At 35.8% G+C, this 27,500-nt stretch overlaps 1 protein-coding gene across 1 annotated transcript in view; it reads left to right on the top strand.

Annotated features, from left to right (window-relative positions):
• Positions 1-4,411: 4,411 nt before the first annotated feature.
• LOC144971317 (rho GTPase-activating protein 6-like) overlaps positions 4,412-27,500 on the top strand; it is a 162,459-nt gene continuing 139,370 nt past the window's right edge. The window contains exon 1 of the mRNA XM_078911966.1: positions 4,412-4,905. Coding sequence (XP_078768092.1) covers positions 4,875-4,905 — 31 coding nt within the window. The 5' untranslated portion in view covers positions 4,412-4,874. The remainder of the gene's footprint in view (positions 4,906-27,500) is intronic.

The raw sequence follows: 27,500 nt of genomic DNA, 5'->3' as shown, positions 1-27,500 counted from the left end.
TCTATATATATAATGTCCTGCAAAGAAAAAAATGGCAAATTCTTCCATCAGAAAATCAAAGAAGTGACAAACAAAACTAAATCAGGTGCTAAAAGTGGATGCATCAAAGACAAGCGTGGAAACACCATCATGGACAAAGACTGCATTCTAAACAGATGGTCAGAATATATTGAAGAACTTTTTTTTGATAATCGAGGAGAAATGCCTATGATAAAAGAACTGGAAGGGCCTTCTATAATGAAAGATGAAGTTAGGAACGTCATGAAAAGCATGAAAAATGGAAAAGCTGCAGGACCTGATGCCATAACAATTGAAGCCTTGACTGGCCTGGGTGAATGGGGGATTGAATTCATCACAAACCTTCTAAATCAAGTGTATGACACAGGAAAAATGCCAACTGATATGAAACGATCCATTTTTATAGCACTACCAAAAAAGCCAGGGCAGTTGATTGTGAACAACACAGAACTATTAGCCTAATGAGCCACCTCACAAAAATTCTTTTGAAGATAATTTTACTAAGAATAAGAAATAAAATACGACCTGAAATTGGGGAGATGCAATTTGGTTTTGTTGAGGACAAGGGTACCAGAAATGGAATATTCACATTATCAATGCTGATGGAAAGATGTATTGAAGTAAATAAAGATCTGTATATGTGTTTCATCGACTATTCAAAAGCCTTTGATAAAGTACAACACGAAAAACTATTCAAAATTCTATCATCCTTGGACATTGATGGTAAAGATTTAAGAATATTACGGAATTTGTACTGGGAACAAGAAGCAGCAATGCGTGTTGACAACGAACTAAGCAGTTTTACACCTATTAGAAGAGGAGTTAGGCAGGGGTGTGTTTTGTCTCCAGATTTATTCAACCTCTATAGTGAAATGATATTAAGAGATATCGAACATAAGAAGGGGGTGTGTATTGGAGGAAAGAATGTAACAAATCTGAGGTATGCAGATGATACGGTTCTACTGGCAGAATCTGAACATGAACTACAAGAATTACTGGATGTTGTAGTCAGGAGTAGTGAAAATATGGGACTGGAACTGAATATATCTAAAACAGAATGTATGACGGTATCTAAAAATAATAACCCACCAGCCTGTGTAATAACAAGCAGAGGACAAACAATACAACAAGTTGAATGTTTCAAATATTTAGGCTTCAATGTAACATCCAATGGAAAATCAGATTGTGAAATAAAGAAAAGAATAGGTATGGCGAAGAATGCATTCAACCAGCTGCATACAATTATGAAAAACAGGAATATTAGCATGAAAACAAAAATCAAAGTCCTGGATTGCTATGTACTGTCTGTGCTGCTATATGGTTGTGAGAGCTGGACCATAAACAAGACCATGGTTAAAAGACTGGAGGCAGTGGAAATGTGGTTTTACAGAAGAATGATGAGGGTGTCATGGATGGAAAGGAAAAGAAATGAAGAAATTTTAGAAATGGCAAACAGAAAAAGATCACTGATAACAAAAATCATCAAACGCCAAATGGAATTTTTAGGACACATTATCCGCCACCCTGGTTTGGAAATACTCGCCTTGACTGGAAAGATGAATGGAAAAAGAATAAGAGGAAGACAAAGAATAACGTATTTGAAAGGGATAAGAACTTGGACAGATGAAGCTGAGAAAGGTGGCGCTGCTTTAATAGAATTGGCAAGAGATAGATCAGCTTGGCGGAAGATGACCTCCGACGTCTGCTTCAGATATGGAACTACATGAGATGAGATATATATATATATATATATGTGTGTGTGTGTGTGTGTGTGTATGTATATCTAGCCATCTTTTTGTCTGTCTGTCTTCCTCTTCATCTATCTATTCATCGATCTTTCAATCTATACGTGTTTCTTTTCTTTACCGATTTTTCTCTCTCTTCTCTAGTCTTCACCTGCCTCCATCTTAATCTTATGGCAGAAAACCTTGATGTCTTCGAACACACGTCATACGTTGAAGTCAGCTGACGTAAAAAGCAATTTCGTGTTTATACCTTACGCTATCGGGTATAAATTGCACATTCAACAATCTAGACAGCTGCGTTGATAAACCGTGTGATGAGACGTACCACATTGTTAGAAAATTATATCAACCACCATCCAAGAAGTAAACTGTGTTGAATAACAAAACGCATAAAAAAAAAAAAGCCATTTTCTTTTATTTCATTTATCAGAACATTAAAACCATGGCCCTGATATTAAATGTCTTAAACCTGAGACTCCAAATAAGTCTCATATTAAGACCTTTGGCTGATAAGGGTCATCTTGATATATTGATAAAGTGAACGTTTTCTAGCCAAAATTTAAAAAGTGTAAAGTCATTACACCAAAGTATAGACTCTACTATAAATGTTTGTTATTTAAGTCAAGTGTTGTGGCAGGTTATGTGGTGACGCAAATGTAGCTTAAGGGGTTATAATATAAGAGAGGTTGGGTGTTTAGATTTACCTGCCTATTAAAATAAGATTTAATTAACATCAAAAATAAGCTCATCCAAAGGCTACGTTCACATCAGTAGATGAGTTGGTTGTTATTACGTCACATTTTGGATGACAGGATGGTTGGGTTGATGAATAGATTGATGGAATGAGGGTAAATCTGACTAACAAAAATATTTACTTCTAAGTGCAATGTTCTTTATTGCCATTTGATATTGTTTTTGTTGTTGATTGAAGAAGAGTCTAGCAAGCGGTACTCTGGTATGCCTTGGTATGCCTTAGCATACCTCCTTCTTCTCTTCCTCCTCTCCTTCTTATTCTTCTAAGACTATTGGGTCATATGCTCAACAGTTGTATGTCTATATATGTATATAATTACCTTACAACAGTTGTAAGTCTATATATGCATATAATTACCTTACAACAGTTGCGCATACTACGACACTACTACTACCGCTATCACTACTACTCTTACTACTCCTACTCCTATTCCTATACTACTCCCACAACTACTACTACTACTACTACTACAACTACTACTACTACTACTACTACTACTACTACTACTACTACTACTACCACTACTACTACTACGACTACTACACTACTACTACTACTACTACTACTACTACTACTACTAACTACTACTACTACTACTACTTATATACTACTACTACTACTACTACTGACTACTACTACACTACTACTAAACTACTACTACTACTACTACTACTACACTACTACCAAACTACTACACTACTATCTCTACTACTACTACTACTACATACTACTACTACTACTACTACTACTATACTCTACTCACCAACCACTACTACTACTACTACTACTACTACTACTACTACTACTACTACTACTATCTACTACTACTACTACTACTACTACTAGTACTATTACTTCTTCTACTTCTAGTACTACTTCTTCTTCTTCTACTACTACTACTACTACTACTACTACTACTACTACTACTACTACTACTGCTACTACTACTACTACTACTACTACTACTACCACTACTACTACTCACTACTACTACTACTACTACTACTACTACTACTACTACTACTACATAACTACTACTACTACTACTATTAATACTACTACTACTACTACTACTACTACTACTGCTGCTGCTACTACTACTACACTACTACTACTACTACTACTACTACTACTACTACTACTACTACTACCACCAACACTACTACTACTACTACTACTACTACTACTACTACTACTACTAGTACTATTACTTCTTCTACTTCTAGTACTACTTCTTCTACTACTACTACTACTACTACTACTACTACTACTACTACTACTACTACTACTACTACTACTACTACTGCTGCTGCTGCTACTACTACTACTACTACTACTACTACTACTACTACTACTACCACCAACACTACTACTACTACTACTACTACTACTACTACTACTACTACTACTACTACTACTACTACTACTACTACTACTAGTACTATTACTTCTTCTACTTCTAGTACTACTTCTTCTACTACTACTACTACTACTACTACTACTACCACCAACACTACTACTACTACTACTACTACTTCTACTACTACTACTACTACTACTACTACTACTACTACTACTGCTGCTGCTGCTACTACTACTACTACTACTACTACTACTACTACTACTACTACTACTAGCTACCAAATAAATTTTAAAAAACAAACTTGAACATTTGTATAGGGCAATACCCACTAAACGTTATACTGTCATTACAAACAATATTTGCAGTTGCTAGCATTCGATATTATTTAATGATTGATCAGTGATTTCAAAAACATATTTTCCGATTAACTATAATAATCTCAATTATATGCATTGGTTTTTGACGTAACAATTGAACCGGCTCTTGTTTGTTCCATTTGTTATAGTAATTTCCATTGTCTTTCTCTTTTAGACACACCATGCCTGGTTCAGCAACAAATTTATATAACCTACTATTGTGCATTGATAAGAAACGTGAAAGGCGAATTGAAATCGAAACAGTTGATTTCCAGAATCGACTTTTTAAAGATTCGTCCAATAATGAGTAAGCAATGGAAGTGAATGTTTACTAAAACGAGAATAATAAGAAACAAAATGAAGCGGGTTTATGGCCCTTTCAGGATTTTCAAAGCTATGGTCATCAATGCCGTGCGCAGGAGTATTCCTTAAAAAAGGCGTAAAATGTTCAAAAATTTGTGTTAGTTGGGAAAAAAATTATAATAGTATGAGAAAACAAGAAGAATATTAGGAATGGATGCGACTAACAGTAAAAACTATACTATTTCGGAAGTACTTTATACTATTTCACTTGTTGTGTGCTTTTGAACATCAACCTTGTTTAATGTTAACTTATTGTGAGTACAGATCATCAGTCAATGGGATATGTAAAGAGAAGTCCCTCTGAGAGTAAGTATTATTTCTTTTTTTCCCCCCTATTTATAAATAAATGAAAAAAAGTTTTTACAAATATCAAATTGCATTGGCTCTCTCGTGTCTACACGAATGGCCAATCAAACAAATAAAATGCTCGATTTTTATATTTATGCTGAAATCGAATCAGCTTTTAAATTGAGAAAAAAAATGATTTAAATAGTCAAATTACTGAATAAAAGCATGCTATAATGGTTACATTTGAATAATATTGATTTAAACATGTATCTTTCTGATTATTTGTTTTTAAAAATGCAACAATGAAAATTGTAAAAAGGAGATGACGAGGATGAGATTGAGAGAGATTAAAGGAGGAGGATGTAGAGGAGGAAGACGAACAAGAGGAAGAATAAATAAATTAGATCCGCATGTCTTTATTCATAAATTAACACGGTATTACCAGGCACTGTTTTGCCTGTACTAAATGATTGGTCCATTATTCATCGTGTCATTAACTGAACTCACATTTGTAGCACTAAATACAAGTAAGTATAGTAACTTTAACCATTTAACTGCATTGGTCTGGAAAAACACGTTTTTAAAAATTTGAACAGAAAACTCGTCCTTCAAATATCAATCGATTTAAATGACCTCTTCTCGGTAAAAACTCTCAAATCTGGGATTTTGCGAGGTCCCAGGTTTGAGAGTTTTTACCGAGATGATGGAAATATAAATCGACTAATATCTAAAGGACATGTTTTCTGACCAAATTTTTAATACGTGTTTTTCCAGAGTAGGCGGGTTACTGGTTTACATGTTTTGTTTCCCATCAATTTAGGAATTTCTCACAGTTTTAATGCTTTATTGGACTGCATATGATTTGAATGTGGCATTTAATTACTGAGTTGGGTCTCCAGATAATGGTGCATTATATCAGAATTACGATTCTATTTTGTCACATTATCATTTTGTCACTATATTGCATGTATGTGATACATTCTTATTCAATTTATTTGAGGTATGTTTAGATTATCTAATGCTGATTTCTGTGAATTTATGTCAATACTTTAATCCATCTCTTTTTCTTGACATGTCTGTTGTGCAATTTCCGAAAACGATGAATAATGGTTATCATTATTATTATTATTATTATTATTATTATTATTATTATTATTATTATTATTATTATTATTATTATTATTATTATTATTATTATCATTATTATTATCATTATTTATATCATTAGTGATATCATTTCTAATAGTAGTAGAAGTGATAAAAGTAGCAGCAGCAGCAGCAATAGTAGTAGTAGTAGTAGTAGTAGTAGTAGTAGTAGTAGTAGTAGAAGAATTTGTAGTAGTTAAAGAATTAATTGTTATGGTAGTAGTAGTAATAGTAGTAGTAGTAGTAGTAGTAGTAGTAGTAGTAGTAGTAGTAGTAGTAGTAGTAGTGGTGTGGTAGTAGTAGTAGTAGTAGTAGTAGTAGTAGTAGTAGTAGTAGTAGTAGTAGTAGTTGTTGTTGTTGTTGTTGTTGCTGCTGCTGAAGTTATAGTTGTAGTAGTACTACTAGTTGTAGTTTTGTACTACTACTACTACTACTACTACTACTACTAGTAGTAGTAGTAGTAGTAGTAGTAGTAGTAGTAGTAGTAGTAGTAGTAGTAGTAGTAGGAGGAGGAGGAGGAGGAGGAGGTGGAGTTTTAGTAGTAATAGTAGTAGTAGTAGTAGTAGTAGTAGTAGTAGTAGTAGTAGTAGTAGTAGTAGTAGTAGTAGTAGTAGTAGTAGTAGTAGTAGTAGGAGTAAAAGATGCCATGTAAAAAGTCAATAATCTTTTAGCTTGATCAGTGATTGTACGACCCACCGTTGTACCTTCCTATTAGCTGTTTGACATACACTACCTTATCTGGTTTGTGTATAGGTGATTACACAGTTATAAGCAGTGGTGGATATTCTAAGAATGCTACTACAGAAAGGCAACTTACAGTGTATTAAATGGACATATAGTTTAACCAATTACTCTGCACTGCCACGTATTATGAAAATCTTCTTCTTCTAGGTTCCATGCCTGGTCCAGGCTTCGGATACTGCATGAATTATCTCTCTCCATTCCTCCCTGTCTCTTGCTTTTTCAAACAGCTCTTGGATTGTTAGGTTGGTGAAGCCCTTCAGTTGGTCTATGAGTGTTTTTCTTTGTCTCCCCCGGCGCGTTTACCAGGTATTTTTCCACAACTTGCCAGGTATTCATTCTTATCTTTCCTTACTATGTGTCCGAAAAAGGATAGTTGTCGATCCACTATTAAGGGCATTAGTTTCCTTTGTTGGTATGTTTGTTTTAGCACTTCTTCGTTCGTTTTGTGTGCGGTATACGATATTCTCTGCATCCTTCTCAAGCACCACATTTCAAAAGCTTCAATGTTCTTTTGTGTTTCTGCATTTGTAGTCCAGCTTTCGCATCCGTAGAACAAGATTGGCCACACGTAGCACTTCAAGACTCGGAATCTAATCCCGAACGACATCTGTTTGTTTTTCAAAATGTTTCCCAGGTCCATGAAGGCCTGTTTGGCTTGAGTTATTCTTGCTCGTATGTCTCGGTTACATCTTCCATCTGTTGTCACTATTGAACCTAGGTATTTAAAACTTTCTACGTTGGTAAGCTGCTCGCCGTGAATCGTTATATTGCAGGTGTTGTTGTTTTCGGGGTTTTTCTGTATTACCATGCATTCTGTTTTGGTGATATTCACTTCCATTCCCTTGGCTTCACTATCTACTACCACTTTGTCAACAATCTTTTGAAGTTGGATTTCTGATGTTGCAATGAGTACCGTATCGTCTGCGTATCTTATATTATTTATGTTGTGACCTCCTACTTTTATTCTCTCCATATTATTTATGCCCCTCATGATTGTTTCTTGGTATAGATTAAACAGATCTGGTGAGGCAACACACCCTTGACGGACTCCTTTCTTAATAGGAATGGAATTTCCTGTAGAGTTTCCGATTTTGATAGATGCCTGCTGGGTGTAGTAAATGTTTGCATGAGTCTGAGGTCTTTCTCATCAGCGCCAATGGAGTGCAGTTGTTTTAGTATTTCTTCGTGGCGTACTCTATCAAAAGCTTTTTGTAGTCGACAAAACAGAGGTATAGTGGGGTCTGAACCTGTATAGCTCTTTCACTTAAAACACGGAGGAGGTATATTGCGTTCCTTGTCCCTCTGTCAGGTTGGAATCCATATTGTTCTTCTGCGATTTCGGGTTAATCTTATTCCTTAGCCTGTTGATAATTATACGCAACAGTATTTTGTTGATGTGACTTATTAAACTTATAGTTCTAAAATTTTCGCATCTGACTGCACCTGCTTTCTTTGGTATTGCTATGAAAATAGAGTTACAGAGATCTTCTGGAATTTTCCCAGTATTGTATATATTGTTGAATAATATGTGAAGTTCATCAATTGCTAGATCTCCTAGGCTTTTTAATACCTCTACAGATATTTCATCAGGGCCTGTTGCTTTACCATCCTTCATTCGTTCCATGGCATGTTCAATTTCACTTTTGGTGATGTTTGGTCCGCTTAATGGTTCTTTGAATTTCAGTGGTGGTTCATTTCTATTTGGATCATTGTACAGTTCGCCTATGTATTCTACCCATCGGCTTTCTATATGTTGTTCTTCAAATAGCAGTTCCCCTTGTTTGTTTTGGATACAACTTCCTGCTGCTTTGCTTTTCCTTTTCCCTGATAGTTCTTTTATTCTTTGGTGAGCTTGTTGGGGGTTGGGTTTGTATTCTCTTTCGATTTCGCAGCATTTGCCGAGTTAACTGCATGAATAAGTCCAAAAAGTTAAACGGTGACAGCGTAAAGGGGAGCATGTTTTCACGGAAGACTGCTGCCTCGCTCGGTTGGGAGCGTGATGTTCGTCAGGTCACACCGAACCGTCAGCCAGTTACTAGGCGAAATAAATTTAACAAATGTGACAAAACCAAAATTGGGACATGGAATGTCAGGACCTGTGCCCAAAAAGGAAAACTAAACAACATTCTAAAAGAAATGAAACGGCTCCAAATAAATATTCTTGGCCTGGCAGAGATGAGATGGAAAGAGCAGGAACCATGTCAAAACAAGAAAACAACATGACATATAAGATCATATGGAGTGGTGGAACCTCTTTCCAAAAAGGAGTAGGGATGATCTTAGACCAAAAATCAACCAAATTTTACAAAGGGCACGTAGCAATCTCAGACAGAGTTTTGCTGGTTAAGCTAAGAGGACCTGTAGTTGACACCAATATTATTCAAGTTTATGCACCAACAGAAGAGGCGACAGATGCAGATATGACAGAGTTTTACCATTCACTAGACAAAGCAAAACGAATGTGTAAATCACAAGAAGTCCTTATGGTAATGGGGGACCTAAATGCTAAGATTGGCAGAGGCAGAGATGGTGACATAATCGGACCACATGGACTCGGAGACAGAAATGAACGAGGAAACATCTGGGCAGATTGGTGTAGAACAAATAAATTAATGATTTCAAACACCTGGTTTCAACAACACCCAAGAAGAACCTGGACATGGCAATCACCAGGGACAGAGCAAGGAACCAGATAGACTTTATAGCAGTATCATCAAGATTCAGAAATGGCATATTAAATTGCAAAACCTACCCAGGCGCCGATGTAGACAGTGACCATGTCCCAGTTGTTTGTACAGTAAGGATAAAGTTTAAAGCTATTCAGAGAACAGCTGGTAGAATAAAGAGGGATTACAGGTTATGCAAAGACAATGGCATACAAACAAAAATGAGAGAAGAATTTGAAAATGCACTCATGATACAAAGCCAAAGTGAACCTGATAACGAAAAATGTGAAAAACAATTTGATATATTCCAAAAGTGTGTCAAAGCAACTACAGAAAAGCATTTACCAATAGCTCAAACAAACAGCAAAAAGGAATGGATGACAAATGAAATTCTAAACCTATTTGAAGAAAGACGAAAATGCAACAGAAGGTCTGCAGAATACCAAACATTGAACAACCACATTAAATCCAAATGCATCGAGGCACACGAGAACTATCTAGACTGGAAATGCTGCGAAATCGAAAGAGAAAATTATGAAAATAAATTGCCTTTAATGCTCGTTTTCAATTATCGATCGATTTAAATGACCCTTATCTTGGCAAAAACTCAAATCTTGGACTTGAAGGAAGTCTTCGTGAGGTCCCAGGTTTGAGAATCTTTGCCAATACGAGGGTCATTAAAATCGACTGATATTTAAAGGACGTTGTTTCTGACCAAATTTTAAAATGTATTTCCAGAGTACGACAGTTAACTGGTTAATATTGTCTGTCTTTATGATATTTTTGAAGCATTGTAACATGATGAAAGCAAGAAATGAACCACATAATATCTATGTTACTAATCTAATGCTGTGACATAATTTTTTTAAAGACTCCGATTCAAGGACCCGAAGTTGACATCGAAAAGCATCCTCTAAGTGCAGCGAATTATCTGTCAACAAACTCGTTAACCAATTTTCTGTATGTCATCTTTTGATGCGGTAAATGAAAATTTGGAAATGGTTACCTGTGTGGAATCAAAATGTGGAAATGATAATTCATAAAAACGATCGTCATCTCAAGAATTTCATGTGCACGATGCCAGTTCAAAACATTTTCTTTTGAAAAAATAAGCTCTAGTTATACTATGATCGTCAAAACGAAAAGCACTCCAAAGTTTTCCAAGTCTGTTTCCTGACAAAATTGATGTAAATGTTGCTGCTCGAAGCTCGAAGAAATAAATATTAATGTGAAATGGATTGTAAGCTTCAATTTAATTACAAAAAACAGATCAATTGAACGTTTCGGGTTTCCCCTTTATCAACAAAACAGGATGAATATGGTGTTTCATTCATCCTGTTTTGTTGATAAAGGGGAAAGCCGAAACGTTCAATTGATCTGTTTTTTGTAATTAAATTGAAGCTTACAATCAATTTCACATTATTATTTATTTCTGACAAAATTGAGTAAGTCAGTTAATTCTAAGATAACTACAATATTAATAGGAAAAATATCGGGATGACGGCCATTTCGAATAGTTTTATAAATTCCAGTTAATCTCATCACATTTAAGTGGCCTGTACTAATTCCGTTACTCGATTGATTTGAAAAATTGATTTTGGTATATATTTTTTTCATTTGTTATTTTACAACACCATTTTATCAATGGCTAGACTAACCATTAACGAAGTCATAAAAACATTCTTGTGAAATGCCGCGAACGCTTTGTATTGTTTTATTTGTTTGTTTATTGAACTGGTGTGACGTCACTGCCATAACATTCCAAAATAGTTTCTCCGCTTTATCAAACATAATTTGTTCTTTTGCTTGACACTGGGATTTTCATCGCCAAATTTAGGTTGTCTTGCAACGTTTTTGTTTGTAAATGATTGTTGATTTGTTATTTACGTCAAATTGTAAAAAGTGATTGAAGTGTGATTTGTTGTATAGGTACCTATTTTACCCTCAGTTTCAAGGTGATAGATTCTTGACTCGACTGTTTATTAACATTAGGAAAGATTGTATAGACGAAACGCGGTGGACGTCACTCAGCTGTTTGTTATAATTTATAGACAGCCTGGTAATGATAAGTTCTCCCTAAATTATATCAACCAGACTATAAATAAATTTTAACGGTTACACACAGTTTTGTGTGTTAGTATGTTTAATCTAGCTGGCGAATGCTGTGAGTATTTTGCCTAAACAAATCAATTTGTTATGTATCTATGGCGTAATTAAATTTTCTTATATCTATTATATTATGTTTACAATTGATTTGAATTTTGCTCTATTTTTCATATTTTCATTTGTCAATTGGAAAATTGCAAGACCTCCCTGCTCCTTCTCCTCCCATCTCTCAACCTTTTCTTACCATCTGACTCAGTCCCTCAGTTAGTACCCCCCCCCCCCCCCCCCCTCTTATTTTCTTTAGCATGTGAAAATTAACGCGTCTGTCCTTGAAGTTGATAGAGTATTCAGTACCCATATTCGTGCCTTCAATTTTTAAAGACGTACATTCAGAAAGCAAGATAGTTTCTACCCCCCCCCCCCCCACACACACACACACACACCTCACTCTTTCCGCCACTTTTCTCAGCTCTCATTCCACCAGCACTCACGCAATCTCCCTTCCCCCCCCCCCCCCCCCCCCCCCCGCCCCCTTGCACCATCTCAAGTTTGACCTCCATCAAACGTAATGCTCTATTTACGATAAAGTAAACACTGCAAACAGACGCAATCTCCACTAACTCATTGCCAACCTTTTGCCTTGTAAATTAGTTATTCTAACATAGTTTGACAATTTGCAAAGTCTTTAGTCGGTCTCAGACTTTCTTTGAAGTAGCAAAATCTGCTTAGGAGGCGTAGACCATTATCTTGTAGGTATAGAATGCAGTATGGTGTATATGTCTGCGTGTTTTTGTTGTTTGCCTGGGGATACCTGTGGTCTTACGAGAGAGGGAACAGACATTGCGCATTTCGTTGATTACCTGACTCCAGATGCACGAAGGAAATACCTTGAGACCAAGTTGTATCGAGCAACCTGGGAAGCCAATGATGATAATGTAATCTTCTTTATGACTTTAGCTTTATTCCAAAACGATCTAAGTCAATATTTGTCACTATTGATTTCTTTTTAAAAAAAACTCCACTACAATATTATAAGTATTTTAATTTCACTGTTATTAGCTTTTTATTCAAAACTTTCTGGGAAGGGGGGGGGGGGGGTGGGGGGGGTGGGGGTATTTCCGATTGAAAAAAGAATCAATTGACTGTTTATATTTAAAATATCATATCACAGCCCATACTACGATCTCTTCAAAGACCATCTCTCAAATCAGTTAACAGACGTACTCTGGAAAGACACGTACTAAAAAAATTTGGCCAGAAAACTCCTCCTTCAAATGTCGAATGATTTATATGACCCTCATCTTAGAGAAAAAAAACCCTCTCAAACCTGGGATTATATTATAGACCTTGCGAGCTCCCAGGTTTGAGGGTTTTGGCCAAGATGAGAGTTATTTAAATCAATCGATATTTGAAGGACGAGTTTCTGGCCAAATTTTTAAATACATGTCTTTCCAGGGTACGACAGCAGTTAAGCGGTTAAAATGAAAAGTTTCTGGTAATTATTTTGATGGTTTGTACGAGGGAGTTACTGTCAACGTCATCCAATCTATTCCTAGATTTCAATTATTCCTCATAATCTGAAGAGGAAGAGTCAATCATTTATGTGGAATCAAGAATAACGTTAGTTATACTGAGAATAATAATAATAATAATAATAATAATAATAATAATAATAATAATAATAATAATAATAATAATAATAATAATAATAATAATAATGATGATGATGATGATAATAATGATGATGATGATGATGATAATGATGATGATGATGATGATGATGATGATCGATGATGATGACGACGATGATGATGATGATGATGATATGATGATGATGATGATATGATAAAAATAATAATAATAATAATTATATTATAATAATGATAATAATAATAATAATAATAATAATAATAATAATAATAATAATAATAATAATAATAATAATAATAATATAATAATAGTAATAATAATAATAATAATAATAATAATGTGATCACCATTTCAAAAGATGTAATACTGGTTTCTAAAATATGAAAAAGCGGAGAAGAGGAGAGAAGAAGAAGAAGAAGAAGAAGAGAAGAAGAAGAAGAAAAGAAGAAGAAGAAGAAAGAAGAAGAAGAAGAAGAAGAAGAAGAAGAAGAAAGAAGAAGAAGAAGAAGAAGAAGAAGAAGAAGAAGAAGAAGAAGAAGAAGAAGAAGAAGAAGAAAGAAGAAGAAGAAGAAGAAGAAGAAGAAGAAGAAGAAGAAGAAGAAGAGAAGAAAGAAGAAGAAGAAGAAGAAGAAAGAAGAAGAAGAAAGAAGAAGAAGAAGAAGAAGAAAGAAGAAGAAGAAGAAGAAGAAGAAGAAGAAGAAGAAGAAGAAGAAGAAGAAGAAGAAGAAGAAGAAGAAGAAGAAAGAAGAAGAAGAAGAAGAAGAAGAAAGAAGAAGAAGAAGAAAGAAGAAGAAGAAGAGAAGAAGAAGAAGAAGAAGAAGAGAAGAAGAAGAAAGAAGAAGAAGAAGAAGAAGAAGAAGAAGAAGAAGAAGAAGAAGAAGAAGAAGAAGAAGAAGAAGAAGAAGAAGAAGAAGAAGAAGAAGAAGAAGAAGAAGTAATACAGTGTTTTCCATACGAAAGCAACTTATGGCGCTAAAAGTCGAAGTAAAAAGCGTATTCTTTCTTTTAATTTGTACATGATCAATGCTAATTTGACCATTAGTTGTGTAGGTGATCCGTAACAATCAAATGCTTATGAGAGGAACAAGTGTTCGTATTATCCAACTTCGACTGTACTTGTAATTTGTATTACAGTGGCTACTTTCTATTCCAACCTCCTGTGGTTTTTCATCGGTTGTGCGGACGGGGGTGGATAGAAATAGAACTTATTTTCAGTTATGTCTTCGCCTTGGGCAAGGCTGAGCCGTACAAACATTGACGTGGTAATCATGTGGTATCCAGACTTTGTTTTAATCGCCTGTCTAGAGGGCCAAGGTTAGACATTTACCGTTTGTCGTACCTAGTGGATACGTTATTTTGTATCGCTATGGTCCTGGGCTTTAAAGTCGAAGAAAGATATAATATTATGTGATCTAAGAAGAAGAAGAAGAAGAAGAAGAAGAAGAAGAAGAAGAAGAAGAAGAAGAAGAAGAAGAAGAAGAAGAAGAAGAAGAAGAAGAAGAATCATTATCATTTTCATCATCATCATCATCATCATCATCATCATCATCATCATCATCATCATCATCGTCATCGTCGTCGTCGTCATTGGGAGCAGCGTGGCTGAGCGGTACGGTTTTTCCGTTGTACTCAAAAGGTACCGAGTTCGACTACCGGCCTCGTTGTGTGGCCTTGAGCAAGTCACCTCGCCCTAGCTCACTTTGCGGCACTAGACTGCGGCCGACGCTTGGGTTATTTCAGTCTTCCCTTGGAATAGATCCTTGGGGATGAATAAAGGGAATTTTATTTATTTATTTATCTATTTATTATTATAATTGTTATTACTATCATCAGCATCGTCATCATCATAATTATCATCCTCATCATCATCATCATCATCATCATCATCATCATCATCATCATCATCACACATCATCAACAACAACAACAACATCATCATCATCATCATTATGATTTACATTTTGGAAACCTAGCTAAATCTGCGCATCGAAGCTACTCTACTCTAAAACCTAGTTTATCTTATATAATACAACATATCCTTATGTTTATAGATTTTCGTCTGCAGTAAAAAGTATATATTATAATATTATTACGGTTCCTGGTTGGTGGTGAAGTGAGTTAAGTATATACTATCTAGACGAGGCCACGAAGCTTGGCGGCAACAGGTAATGATCGCCATAACAGATGGCTTTATATTATAATGGTTAAGTGGGTGATGAGGAGAAATAAGGAAGTGAAGGGGGAGACGTTATAGGTACCAAAGCCTGTTGCCAAAATGAAACAAAACCATACCTATATTACTATCATTGTTTTCTTGGCCTCTGGGGAAAACAGTGCCAGACGAGATCGTTTGTTTTTACCTGGACTCTCATAGGAAACAATAAACTTTCACAGGAAATAGGTGATACTACAATAAAGCGATTGATTTCAATATGAAGGGAAAAGGTGTTGATGCATGACTCAGAAAGATAGCCTCGTAGTTTGCATTATGGAAGGTGCAAGTCGCTTGAATTTTGCTGTGTTAACTCTCTCCTTACCAGTCATTTTCAGAATTGTCCCCAAAACATCACAGCCACCACCATACACAAAAATATATTATTCTTACTCAAACAGAAAATCAACAAGAACATTCTATACATAATACTGTTCAGAAAAATTAAATCTACAAAACAGTATAACGTTTTTATAGCTATAACTATAACAAAAAAGATTCTTTAAAATTTGTGATGTACAAAAGAATTTAAAATATGACAATTGTTGGTTGCATCGTGACGTATGTAACGATTTTCCCATGGTTGGTAAGGAGGGGGTTAAGAGAAGTCGAATTGTTTTATTCGTGCTTCTATAATTTTGGTTGCACCCCCCCCCCCCCCCCCCCCCCCCCCCCCCCCCCCCCAAAAAAAAAAGAAAAAAAAAAAACACTGTTAAGGTATTTGGTTAGTACCATGTCAGAGTATAAGGATAGTGATACTATCAGGCTCTTGACCAGTTGCCTGTCGAACTCTGGAAAGACACGAATCTTAAAGAGTTGACCAGAAAACTCCTTCAAATATTGATCGATTTAAAAGAATATCTTGGCAAAAAACCTGGATGCGTGTTTCAAATACGCTCACAAATATTGATGAGTTAAAATGAAACAACATAAATGTCATTAACCCATGTACTGTTTTTGTTATTGCTCTCGGTAGAGGTTTTCGATGGCACATTCTTTCAATAACTCAAGGCGCTCTTTCCACTACAACGCTTGTATAACTTGATCGTGTCGAAAAAGGGTGTTGAACTCTCGAAATCAAAACATTCTTTCCACGTTTTGAAAATAACATTTTTATTTATTTACTTTTTTCACATAAGTGGGAAACATGTCTTGATTATTGACATTGAATTCATCATCTGCGACGTATACTTACTTGCAGGTCCGATAACCCAAATTGTTATAGGCTCATTATTGTAATGGAAATACTCTCAAACCAGTGCAAAAATATTTTCCATTACACTATGTCAAAACAAACCCATAATTGCGTTCGATTATCAGACCTGCTAATATGTACACGTAGGTCTACACCATCCTGATAGTTTAACATGCAACATTTGAGTCAAAATTGATGCTATTGTTGATGACATTGATTTTTGGGCATCAATTGTTTTATTTAAACTTAAATTCTATTATTCTGATCACATTAACTTCCAACTCAATTTCTCCATCTTGCTCATTTTGATACTACGTATACTTACTTGCAGGTCTGATAACCCAACTTATTATGGGCTCATTGTTGTATTGGGAATACTCTGAAAACAACGCAAAAATCGTGTCCATTTCAATACTGTTAAAACAATCCCATAATTGTGTTAGGTTATCAGATATGCAAATATGTACTGTTGTCTTGATTATAGGCAATGCATTCACTGTCTGGATGATTTTACTTGCACCGGTTGAATCAGAATATAAATACATTGTTGACGACAGTGATTTTTTATATATCAAATTTCAAAAAAACTTAAATTTCCATATTCTGATTCAAAATCAATTTTCTCCATCTGACAGAGTACCAGATTGACTCGATGGGGCACAATTGTGTTTATCAATTGCATAAACAGTTTGACCCTTGTGTCCATCGCATTTCCTAATTGCTAAATGAAAATATATTTTGATATGATTATATAATATTATAGGACTGATAGACTGACATAAGCATTTCGCTCCCAAATCATCCAATCGGGACGCAACGACTGCCCTCTCAATTTTTTATTTTCTTTCGTTTTGTTGTTTTGTTTGGGTTTTTTTTTGTTTTGTGGGGGGGGGGGGGGGGTTGTTTTGTTTTTGGTTTTTTTTTTTTTTGTTTTTTTTTTTGTTTGTTTGTTTTGTTTGTTTTTTTTGTTTTTTTTTTTTTTTGTCTTCTTTTATTTGGCTGTAAATGTCAAAAATCATCCTTTGATTTTGATTCTTGGTGATATTGGATGCGTTTTAGTGGTAATTGACCTGGACGGCAATACATTATAGTCTTCATACTTTAAAAACACATTAATGACAGATTTGACCAAAATTGATTCAAACTCGCGATTTTGATAGTTTCAAAATTATGTATTCACTTACAATTGCAGCATCCAATCTCCACGGATTAAAATATCTAGTCTTTTTTTAAATAGGGTTGGGGTCAGAATTAATTGTTCCGTACAGCCCATGTTTAATTTTGCAATTGAACTCAAAATATACTGGCAGATCTATAATTCATTACCGGACCAATTTTGATTGATCGCTTATGGCTTTTAGGACTCTTCTCGATCCGTGTTAATTTCTACAATAAAGTTTGTTTGATTATTAAAATAGATGAGTGCTTGTTCGTAATAAACTTTATTTCTTCGCAAATATTGCGGGCTCTCCACTAGTAGTAAAAACAAAACAAAAAAGTAGCCCTGAACATTCTCACGTAATATATTATAGTGTTGATGTTGGCAGGAAATCAGGAATGTTCTGACAGATCTGTATTCCTCCCACAAATCACTTTTTTTTCATTCTGTCCAGACAACGTTTATTTGCAGTAGCGATCAATTTATATGTCCCTCAACCTGTAAAAGGATTGAAACCTGAGATCTAAAATAACTTTCGAGGTCTGGAGTTTGAATCCTTTTGACAAGTTGAAGGTCATTTTATTTGATCAATGTTTGAAGTACAACATTTTTATCAAATGTTAAAACTATGTGTTTTGTTAATGTTTTCTGATTCAATGTCAGAATGGATGGGATGCCTGTATACAAAATAATAAGATATAATGTAAACACAGAGCAATATTGGAGCACAATTGAGAGATAAGTGTGTATCAGTATATCTGCATATTATAGATATGTAAACACCACTCTGTTGTGATTATGAATAACACATTCCAGTATCCCGCAGAGGATAAATTTGGACTGAGGACCATAATAATAATAATACTGAGATTCAGAAGGCAGCTCTCTCCCCCCCCCCCTCTCTCTCTCTCTCTCTCTCTCTCTCTCTCTCTCTCTCTCTCTCGCTCGCTCTCTCTCTCTCTCTCTCTCTCTCTCTCTCTATATATATATATATATATATATATATATATATATATATATATAAAATATATGACTCTCTCCCCTTTTCCATATCTCCCTTCCCCCATCTCTCTCTTTTTTTTTCTTTCTGTTTTTCTTTCTCTTTCTCTCTCTCTCTCTCTCTCTCTCTCTCTCTCTCTCTCTCTCTCTCTCTCTCTTTCTTTCTTTCTTTTTCTTTCTCAACCACTCTCTTTCTCTGTGTATGTGCGTTCTTGTTCATTGTGATTTAACAACCTAGCTAATATTTCGGGTTTAAACAGACGAGCACTAAGCACACATACATTATTAGATTATTAGATTAAATCAATAAATAAGTCAATAATTAATAATTAATAATAAGATTAAGTCAATAAATTGACACTAAAAAAACGATTACTTTTTTTCTTCTTTTGAAACACCCTGCAAAATGTCGGATTTGGTGTACGATTAGCCAGGAAATGACAAAATTTATTAGCAGAAAAATAAATCAATTTATAATTCCATGTGATAAACAAGTGACAATCACATAATATGTCTTCCAGACAGTTGGATTCTGTTGATAAACGTGCGATCTACTCGCAAAATATGAGCAGAAACTGAGACTGAAATGGTCTAGGTTATAGAAATAGATAAACCAGAATCAGTAAGGCAATCCAGGCATTTCTTATCTCTAACAAATTTTGACTTTGCTCTTAAAAATATATCTTGAACGTTTTGCTCTATGGACAAGAGTGTCGGAAGACCACAGAAATTTTAAGGTATTCCAAAACAAACGTTAACGATGAATCTCCAAGATCTTCTGGCCGAATACAATATTAAATGAGGACTTGAGAGGTAGACCGGAGCTGGCGTCTCTGGAGAGTTTCATCAAAACGAGAAGATGGCAATGGTTGGGACTTGAAGCAATATTGACAAGGAAAGCTCCAAAGTAAAAGGAAGTGAGGCCTAAGGATGCCTTGAGACGTACCGTTGTCCACCTAAAAAGTTTTCATTTAATCCACTTCAGTATTTTTCTCTTGAAATTCCAGAAATATGTAACGTTAATTATAAATGATGCATAGTCTACATTCTTTAATGCCTTATATGAATCTAAGAACATTCAATTGATCTGGCCATATCCTTCAGTGATTCATATCTCCGTGAAAGTTTACAGGATTGTGATGAACATTTTGTAAATACTAAAGTGCCCAAAGCTGTAGACGATAGAAGTATGAAATAAGAATAAATCAATGCAACTATTTCACAAAATTTCAAAATAGGTAGAATGAAATGTTTCGGGCTTTTAAACATCTCTTCGGCCAATAACAATACAATATAGAAGATGATTTAAAAAAAGTAGCACTTCAGATCCATTAGGCACATGGAGCTGAAATTTATTCCGGCTTTTATAGCGAGAAACGGACAATAGCAATTGCTTGCTACGCTGAGGATACGATATCGCAAAGTACTTTCCGCCAGATCTAACAGACCAAAAGGTAATAGGATTCGCGAACCCTTAACAGGTTGTTACTAATTTTTCCGAGGTGCTGAGATTCATTACGTAGGTGAACCTAATAATGTGACATGCATTGTTTAGGTGCTCGGAATGTTGAGTTGCACACGGGAAAACGATCAAACGAGAGCATTCGTCTTTCCTTATATATATATATATATATATATATATATATATATATATTATATAATGTATATATATTGCCGTGGCCGCATTCCTTCCCATAATGTGTCACATTTCTTATTCATTTGCCTGGCGATGACGTGCATATGGAATGCATACTATACTAACATAATAAGATCTGAAGGTATACGTCTGTGTACATACATGTCATACCTTTGCAGATCAAAATAGATGATCACTGACCGCTGATCAGTCTCACTGGTAAGTCTGATAATAGAGCAGCGAAGTCGTGGCGTGACACCTTCTACTCTTCTGGTTCTAAAATCCTTGGAAGTGTGTATGAAACTATCCTTCGGAGGAATAATAATGAAAAGTTGCAAACTTCATAGACTTTGAGAAGGCCGATTGTAGCCACAGGCCAGCTCTCCGGAGTATTCTACGGCACTATGGCCTTCCTACAAAATTTGTTAACATCATTCAAATGCTCTATAAAAACATCCGTGCGAAGGTAATTTGTGGGAACAAAGTGACAGATGGTTTTAATATTGACACAGGGGTGAAGCAAAGCTGCATTTATCTCCTTTTTTGTTCTGTCTTGCAATCGACTGGATCATGAAGGAATCAGTAGACAACAAGAAAACCGGACTCAGCTGGACATTTACGGAAACACTAGAAAATCTCGACTTTGCAGACGACATTGCACTCCTCACCCACAATATCACAGATGTACAGTCTAAAACACAACTGGTTGCCAATAATGCTCTTAAGCTTGGCCTGTATATCAATGTTGAAAAGACCAAATTGGTTATGACGAATTCTAATTCAAACAAAATTCTGAACATAAACAACCAATGCATTGAGGATGTGAATGAATCATTTCACCTATCTAGGCAGCAGGAGTAGTCAGAATGGGAATTTCGAAGATGAAATCAAAGATAGACTAACTAAAGCAATAAGAGCCTTTGCAATGGTCAGAAATATCTGGAAATCAAGGAAAATCACCACCAAAACAAAGCTACGTCTCTTCAAAACAAATTTTCTATCCGTTCTCCTCTATTTGTCAGAATCATGGAAACTGACAGGCACAATCTCCAACAAACTAAATGCATTCCAAAACAAATGCCGAAGAAGGATCCTGAGGATATTTTGGCCAAAAGTAAATTCTTACAAAGAACTGGATAAATGCACACAAATTGCTTCCAGTACCTGAAGCTGTAAAGAGGAGAAGGTGGAAATGTGAGTGGACATATCTTCAGAATGGATTCGAGTGCCATTCCTAGGGTAACCATCGGGTGGATCGCTCAGGGAACGAGAAGAAGGGGTCGCCCGCTGGAGACCTGGAGGAAGAGCACAGAAAGAGAAAAGAATTTTAAATTGTTGGGGAGGGTGAAATCTATGAAATAATGTACAGTTCACCATTTGTGTTTTATAATTTTCAATCTGGCGGGGATGGCCACATTTGGGAACTGGTCCACTGGTCTTAGCCCAACTAATCTTAGTCACCCAATTCAACGGTATCAGATCCCATTAAAGACTTTAAGGATTCAAGCTGCTTTCTAGAATCTAGGGTTCGTTTTAACACAATAAAGTACCTTCTTCGAAATGCGAACTCACGTCTCAACCTTTTTTTTTAAATCTGCTTGCCTCAATGACACAAAAAGGGAAATTGAAAACAAAATTCATTGGATATACTGGGAACAAAAACAACAGCAAATATGGACGAACCCCGTTTTATTTTGTTCTGTTTTGATAGGACAATGGCGATAAGTACCTATGAGCACTCGTGTTTACAAATTTACCTAAGGTAGATACAATACATCACACATACCATCAGTATTTATTACTACAATCAGGCGGAGAAGGCCAAAAATGCGTTCACGGTAATGCTAGGTTAACGAAGTCTCTTTTTCCAACAAAATGTCTACAAGTGATAACAAGATAAGGTGTGATATACGTTATATAGAGTATATCAGATCACTTGGATACTAAGAATACGAATGTTTATTTGTACGAAAATATTTTCTATTACCCTATCACATTTTAAAAATCCATTTTCGTTGACTATTTTGATTCATTTTTGTCTATATATCAGAATTATTAACTCGCTTCTAGGACAAAAGAATTGTAAATGGTAACTAGAAATTAGAATAGAAAAACAAAGATACCGAAAGTAAAAAACCTGTTTTATGTGATCTAGTGATAACATTTTTATATAATTCGCAACGTCCAGTCCTCAATGCTGAATTAATTCCCCATAGAAAATTCATCATTCACAAATTTTGTGAAAATTAAAATGAAATCTCCAGGTTTTATGGAATCGAGTTAACAGTTGGATAAACGCCTTATTTTAGACCAAAATCTAGTAGAAAAAATACATAGCTTGGAAACCACCAACTACGTTTTACTAAATTAGTTGTTCATTAACCCATTCAACGCAAAGACTAAGTTCGGTCAAATCATAATTACGCTCATTAATTATTTCCAAGAATCTCTAATTTGTTTTTCCACAAGAGCAATAATAGCGACAGGATAAGTCTTCGTTAAAGCCAGACAAACATTGAGGTCACTGCTCTGTGATGTGGAAGAATTCGGTAATTATGATGTAGGGTAAAAGTAAAACCGAAACGTGTCTGTAAAGGGTTAGCAAATCCATGACTGTTAAACAGTGGAAAAACACTTTTTTTCGGGGTTTTTGTTTTTAAAAAAAATGAATAGAACAAGATGGCCTACATTTTGTGAAAAGTTTTAAGGCATGACACTTTGTGCGGCTATGTAGTCTAGTCTTGCCTTCAGATCGGACGGACCTGGGTTCGAGTCTCATTCTGAACGATGCATTGTCGACTCCTTTGAAAACGCTCTTTATTCACATTCTCTCACTGTACTCAGGTTAAAATAAGCACCTGACCGTTAACAGCATTGCCTCTGTCGAAAATAAGTTGTAATATCGCCTAATAGACGCCATGTCTCGCCCTACATATTAATTAGGTATACATGTTGGCTAGGGAGCCCTTGTTAAGCGCTTTGAGCACGTTAGTGGATATAGCGATATATAGAAGCTAAAGTTTATTTTGTTCTTTGTTTTAAAGTAGTAACATGTTGGAGACCAGTCGACCAGTTGGGTGTCATATTTTACAATCGATATAATATTATAGAGTAGATAGAAAAATAAAATTGCGTTTTGTTAATGTACGGCAGTATTTTTAGGTTGATTTCTGCCAGATAATAATCACAGTGACAGACAGAAAACGCTTAAGTACTGGTTCTGTCCGCCAATGTGAGTTAAACAGGTTAAAAGATGACCCGGGGACTGAATTAACTGAATTAGTCAGACAACTATCCACCCAGAAAAAAGGAAGTTGTTAAAACTAAAATAGGTTTTGTTTACAGTTTACTTCAAGGTAACTCGTCTAGCTTCTTAACTTCGGTATCCATCCACTTGGCTTGCTGGCATGATTCACATTCAGTGCCAAAGTAAGAACGATTAGAGAAAGATTGATGTAAGTATCATGGTAACGGTAGGGGGGGGGGGGGGCGGGAGGAGGCAAGGAGGAGGAGAACATGGAGGAAGAAGAAGAGCAGGAGGAGGGAGAGGAAGAGGAAGCGGAGCAGGAGGAGAAGCAGGAGGAGGAGGAGCAAGAGAAGGAGGTGGGGGAGGAAGATGACGAGGAGGAGGAAAACGGGGACAAGAAAATGAAAAAAATGCTTTTGATGCTGTTTTTTTTTTTTTAATGAATTGGCAAGAAGTAGACAGAACGCCAGTAAAATATTTGTTTTGTCAAAATTTCAAGCTTTGAGCACTTAGGACTATTTTTTTTTTGGGGGGGGGGGGGGGGGAATATTTGTAAAATCTGAACACACATTATGAGATTTAGCACGATGATGTACTTACACTTGTTTATAATACGAATCAATCCTTAGAAGCTTCTTCTTCTTCTTCTTCTTCTTCTTCTTCTTCTTCTTCTTCTTCTTCTTCTTCTTCTTCTTCTTCTTCTTCTTCTTCTTCTTCTTCTTCTTCTTCTTAGAATCGTGGCTATAAATTCAATCTTAGGACTTGGTTCTCCCAGAAATTATACCGTTTTGAGACATCGGGTCACAAATTCTCTCTACCAGGCCATTAACTATAAAAGGAACGAAGTTGACGTCACTCAGCTCTTTATCATTAGTTTTAGTCAGCCATTTTAATGAATTGTTATCAATAAATGTCATCAATCAGACAGAAGTCTACACATAGGTTTGTGTGTTGGTACATTATACCCGGCTGGCGGATGTTGTGAGTATTTTACTGAAACGCATAGCATATAGAGAATTTATGAAAATGAAGGTCAATCAACTGTTGTAATCAATTATAGACCACTATCGGGGTGAGACTCTCTATCAGACCATTAACTATTAAAGTTTCACTTTCTAGATTTGTCTGTCGATAATAATTGTTTTGGTTGGCGGTATTACCTAAACGCATTCTGCCTATTCGTCGGGTTTTGTGGGTCTTCTTGAAATAAAAGTAAAAGAAAATGTAAGGGTTTTTAAATTTCTATCTCGCTATGAAACCAGAGTTAACTGTCGTACTCTGAAAAGATACGTATTTAAAAATTTGGCCAGAAAACTCGCCCTTCAAATAATAATAATCGATTTAAATGCCCCTAATCTTGGCAAAAACTCTCAAACCTGGAACTTACGGAACAAGACTTCGCGAGGTCCCGGGTTTGAGAATTTTTGAAGGACAAGTTTTCTGGGCCAAATTCTTAAACAAGTGTCATTCCAGAGTGCGGCAGATTACTGGTTAAAGTATACAGGACTGTTAATAGATTAATTTTGAGTGGTTGAGTGATTCTCTCCTCCATGTCAGTTGTCAGGTTCGAAATTTCCATTCTCTATTGTCTTCTGGCACTTTTATACTCACTTCATTTCTTGTTGTTATCAACATAAGTGCCTGCTCCACTCACTTTTCTGAATTAAAAATTACCCCAAATACCAGAGCATACGCAATGTCTCAATCGTTTCTGTTACATGTTTGTGTTGAGAATATTGGCTATTAAGCTTAAATGCGAGCCAACTAACTTCGCGGCGTTTGTGAGTGTGTGTTGAATCCGTGACCTCAAGAAGTCAAGAAGAGAAAGCTTCCATAATGACTAGGGTTAAAAGCGTTTTTGTTTTCGTTTTTTGTTTTGTTTTTTTTTTTGTTTTTTTTTTTGTTGTTTTTTTTTTTGATAGCTCATACGGTAGAGTCACGCTCTCCCCGCCCAGGCGGAGTTGTCGTACCAGTAAGGTCGCGGGTTCTTTCCCCATCGCCGCCGCGAAATTTCTATTCTCTATTGTCTTCTGGCACTTTCCTACTCACTCCATTTCTTGTTAGTTAATATATTAATTGTAGTTTCATAGAGAAAAAATATATTACTTTATGCAGTTCTGGAAGATCCCTGGTCCCGATACAGCTTTAAGCAATTTGTAAGAATTCGATCACATTTATTCCCGAGATGTAGTTTCCTGGATAATGACCTTCGTCTAGACAGGCATCTGGCCTGTAGCTTGGATGTGACATCATTCGTATACGGGTGTCATTTATCTACCCACATCTACCTTGCCAGTCTACACTGCTGTAAACTGTGGGGGGGGGGGGGGGGGGGGGGGGGGGGGATAAAACGTTTTAAAAGTTTGGCTAGAAAATTCGCCCTTCAAAAATTGATCGGTTAAAATGATCTTCATCTTGTCAAATATTCTCAAAATATATTCTCCGTGAAATTTGAGGTTTGAGAGTTTTTGAGAAGATGAGGGTTATCTTTATCAATCGATATTTGACAGACAAGTTTTCTGGCCAAAATTTTAAAATTGTGTTTTGTTTTATTCAGAGTACGAGAGGAATGATCTTACGTTAGTGAGTGTTGTGTTATTGTTGTTGTTATTGTCGGTCGTTTGTTGTGGTGGTTGTAGTTAATTCTTGTTGTTTTGATGTGAGTAGGCGGTTGAGTGATGCTCTCTTCCATTTCCTTGTTGTCAGGTTGGAATATGTGAATAATTTGTTATTGTACATTAAGAATGAGTATATGGAAGTTGATGACAACGAAGACGACGACGACGACGACGACGACAATGATGATTGGCATTAAATATGATAATGATGATAATGTTAATAATAATGGTGGCGTTGATGTGGTGGAAAGAGAGATAACTCTGCCTCGCAACAGTAAATATGTCCGTACCTATTTAATGGCAACTCTGTATTTCCCGAGGTTTCAGGTTTGAGTTTTACCCAAGATGATCATTTAAATTGAATCGATATTTGAATGATGAGTTTTTTCTGTCCAAATTTTAAAATATGTGACTTTCCAGTGTACGGTAGTTTTATATTGCACTGATTCAAATCAGTCTTTCATACGTACTGTTTCAGTCTTCAGTCAGTTTCTCGTTCCTTCCCAAGTTTTATCTTCCTTCCTATCATCTCATTGGATAGACATGATAAGAAATAAAATTCCCTTTATTCATCCCCAAGGGGAAATTTGTCTTTAGGGTCTATTCTAAGGGAAGACTAGAATAATCCAGGCGTTAGCCGAAGTGCAGCGACCCAAGTTAGCTAGGAATGAGGTGACTTGCTCAAGGCTACACAGCGCGGCAGGTATTCGAACTCGGTGTCTTTTGGATACGAAGCACCAATCCTAGTTCCTGATTATTCTAACATTGCTATTTTCTTCATAACTATTTGATTCTGACTACTTTTTTTCAATTCTAAACTTCTAAAAATTGAGTTTAAAAATCTGCTGCATTAAAGAGAGCCCCTTTTGTTTCTCATACTTTCAAAAGCTGAAATTCTGATCACTTATACTTCGACTCTAAACCGACGTGCCGATATTTTTACATGTCTGATAGCTGAACGCACTTATGGGCTTGATTTAAAATGTTGGTATATACAATATTTTGCGTTTGTTTGAGAGTATTTCCATGGCAACAATGGACGTATAACAATTGGGTTATCAGACCTGCAAATAAGAACACGTCGCTATAAACCCAGTTTTCTTCATCCAGTTCATTTCGACATAAAACCTGATTGACACGGTAAGTCGCATGTATACTTCTTTGCTACCACTATGTCCTCCTTTACATAATGTGTACTTCTTTGAGTTCCCCATGATTCCCCGGAGCGCAAATAA

Source organism: Berghia stephanieae, chromosome 4 (assembly GCF_034508935.2).
Source record: "Berghia stephanieae isolate SIO BIC M18660-M18661 chromosome 4, UCSD_Bste_1.3, whole genome shotgun sequence".
NCBI classification, from domain to species: Eukaryota; Metazoa; Mollusca; class Gastropoda; order Nudibranchia; family Aeolidiidae; genus Berghia; species Berghia stephanieae.
Note: the sequence above shows the minus strand (reverse complement) of the source record. Positions and strands in the feature narration are given on the sequence as shown.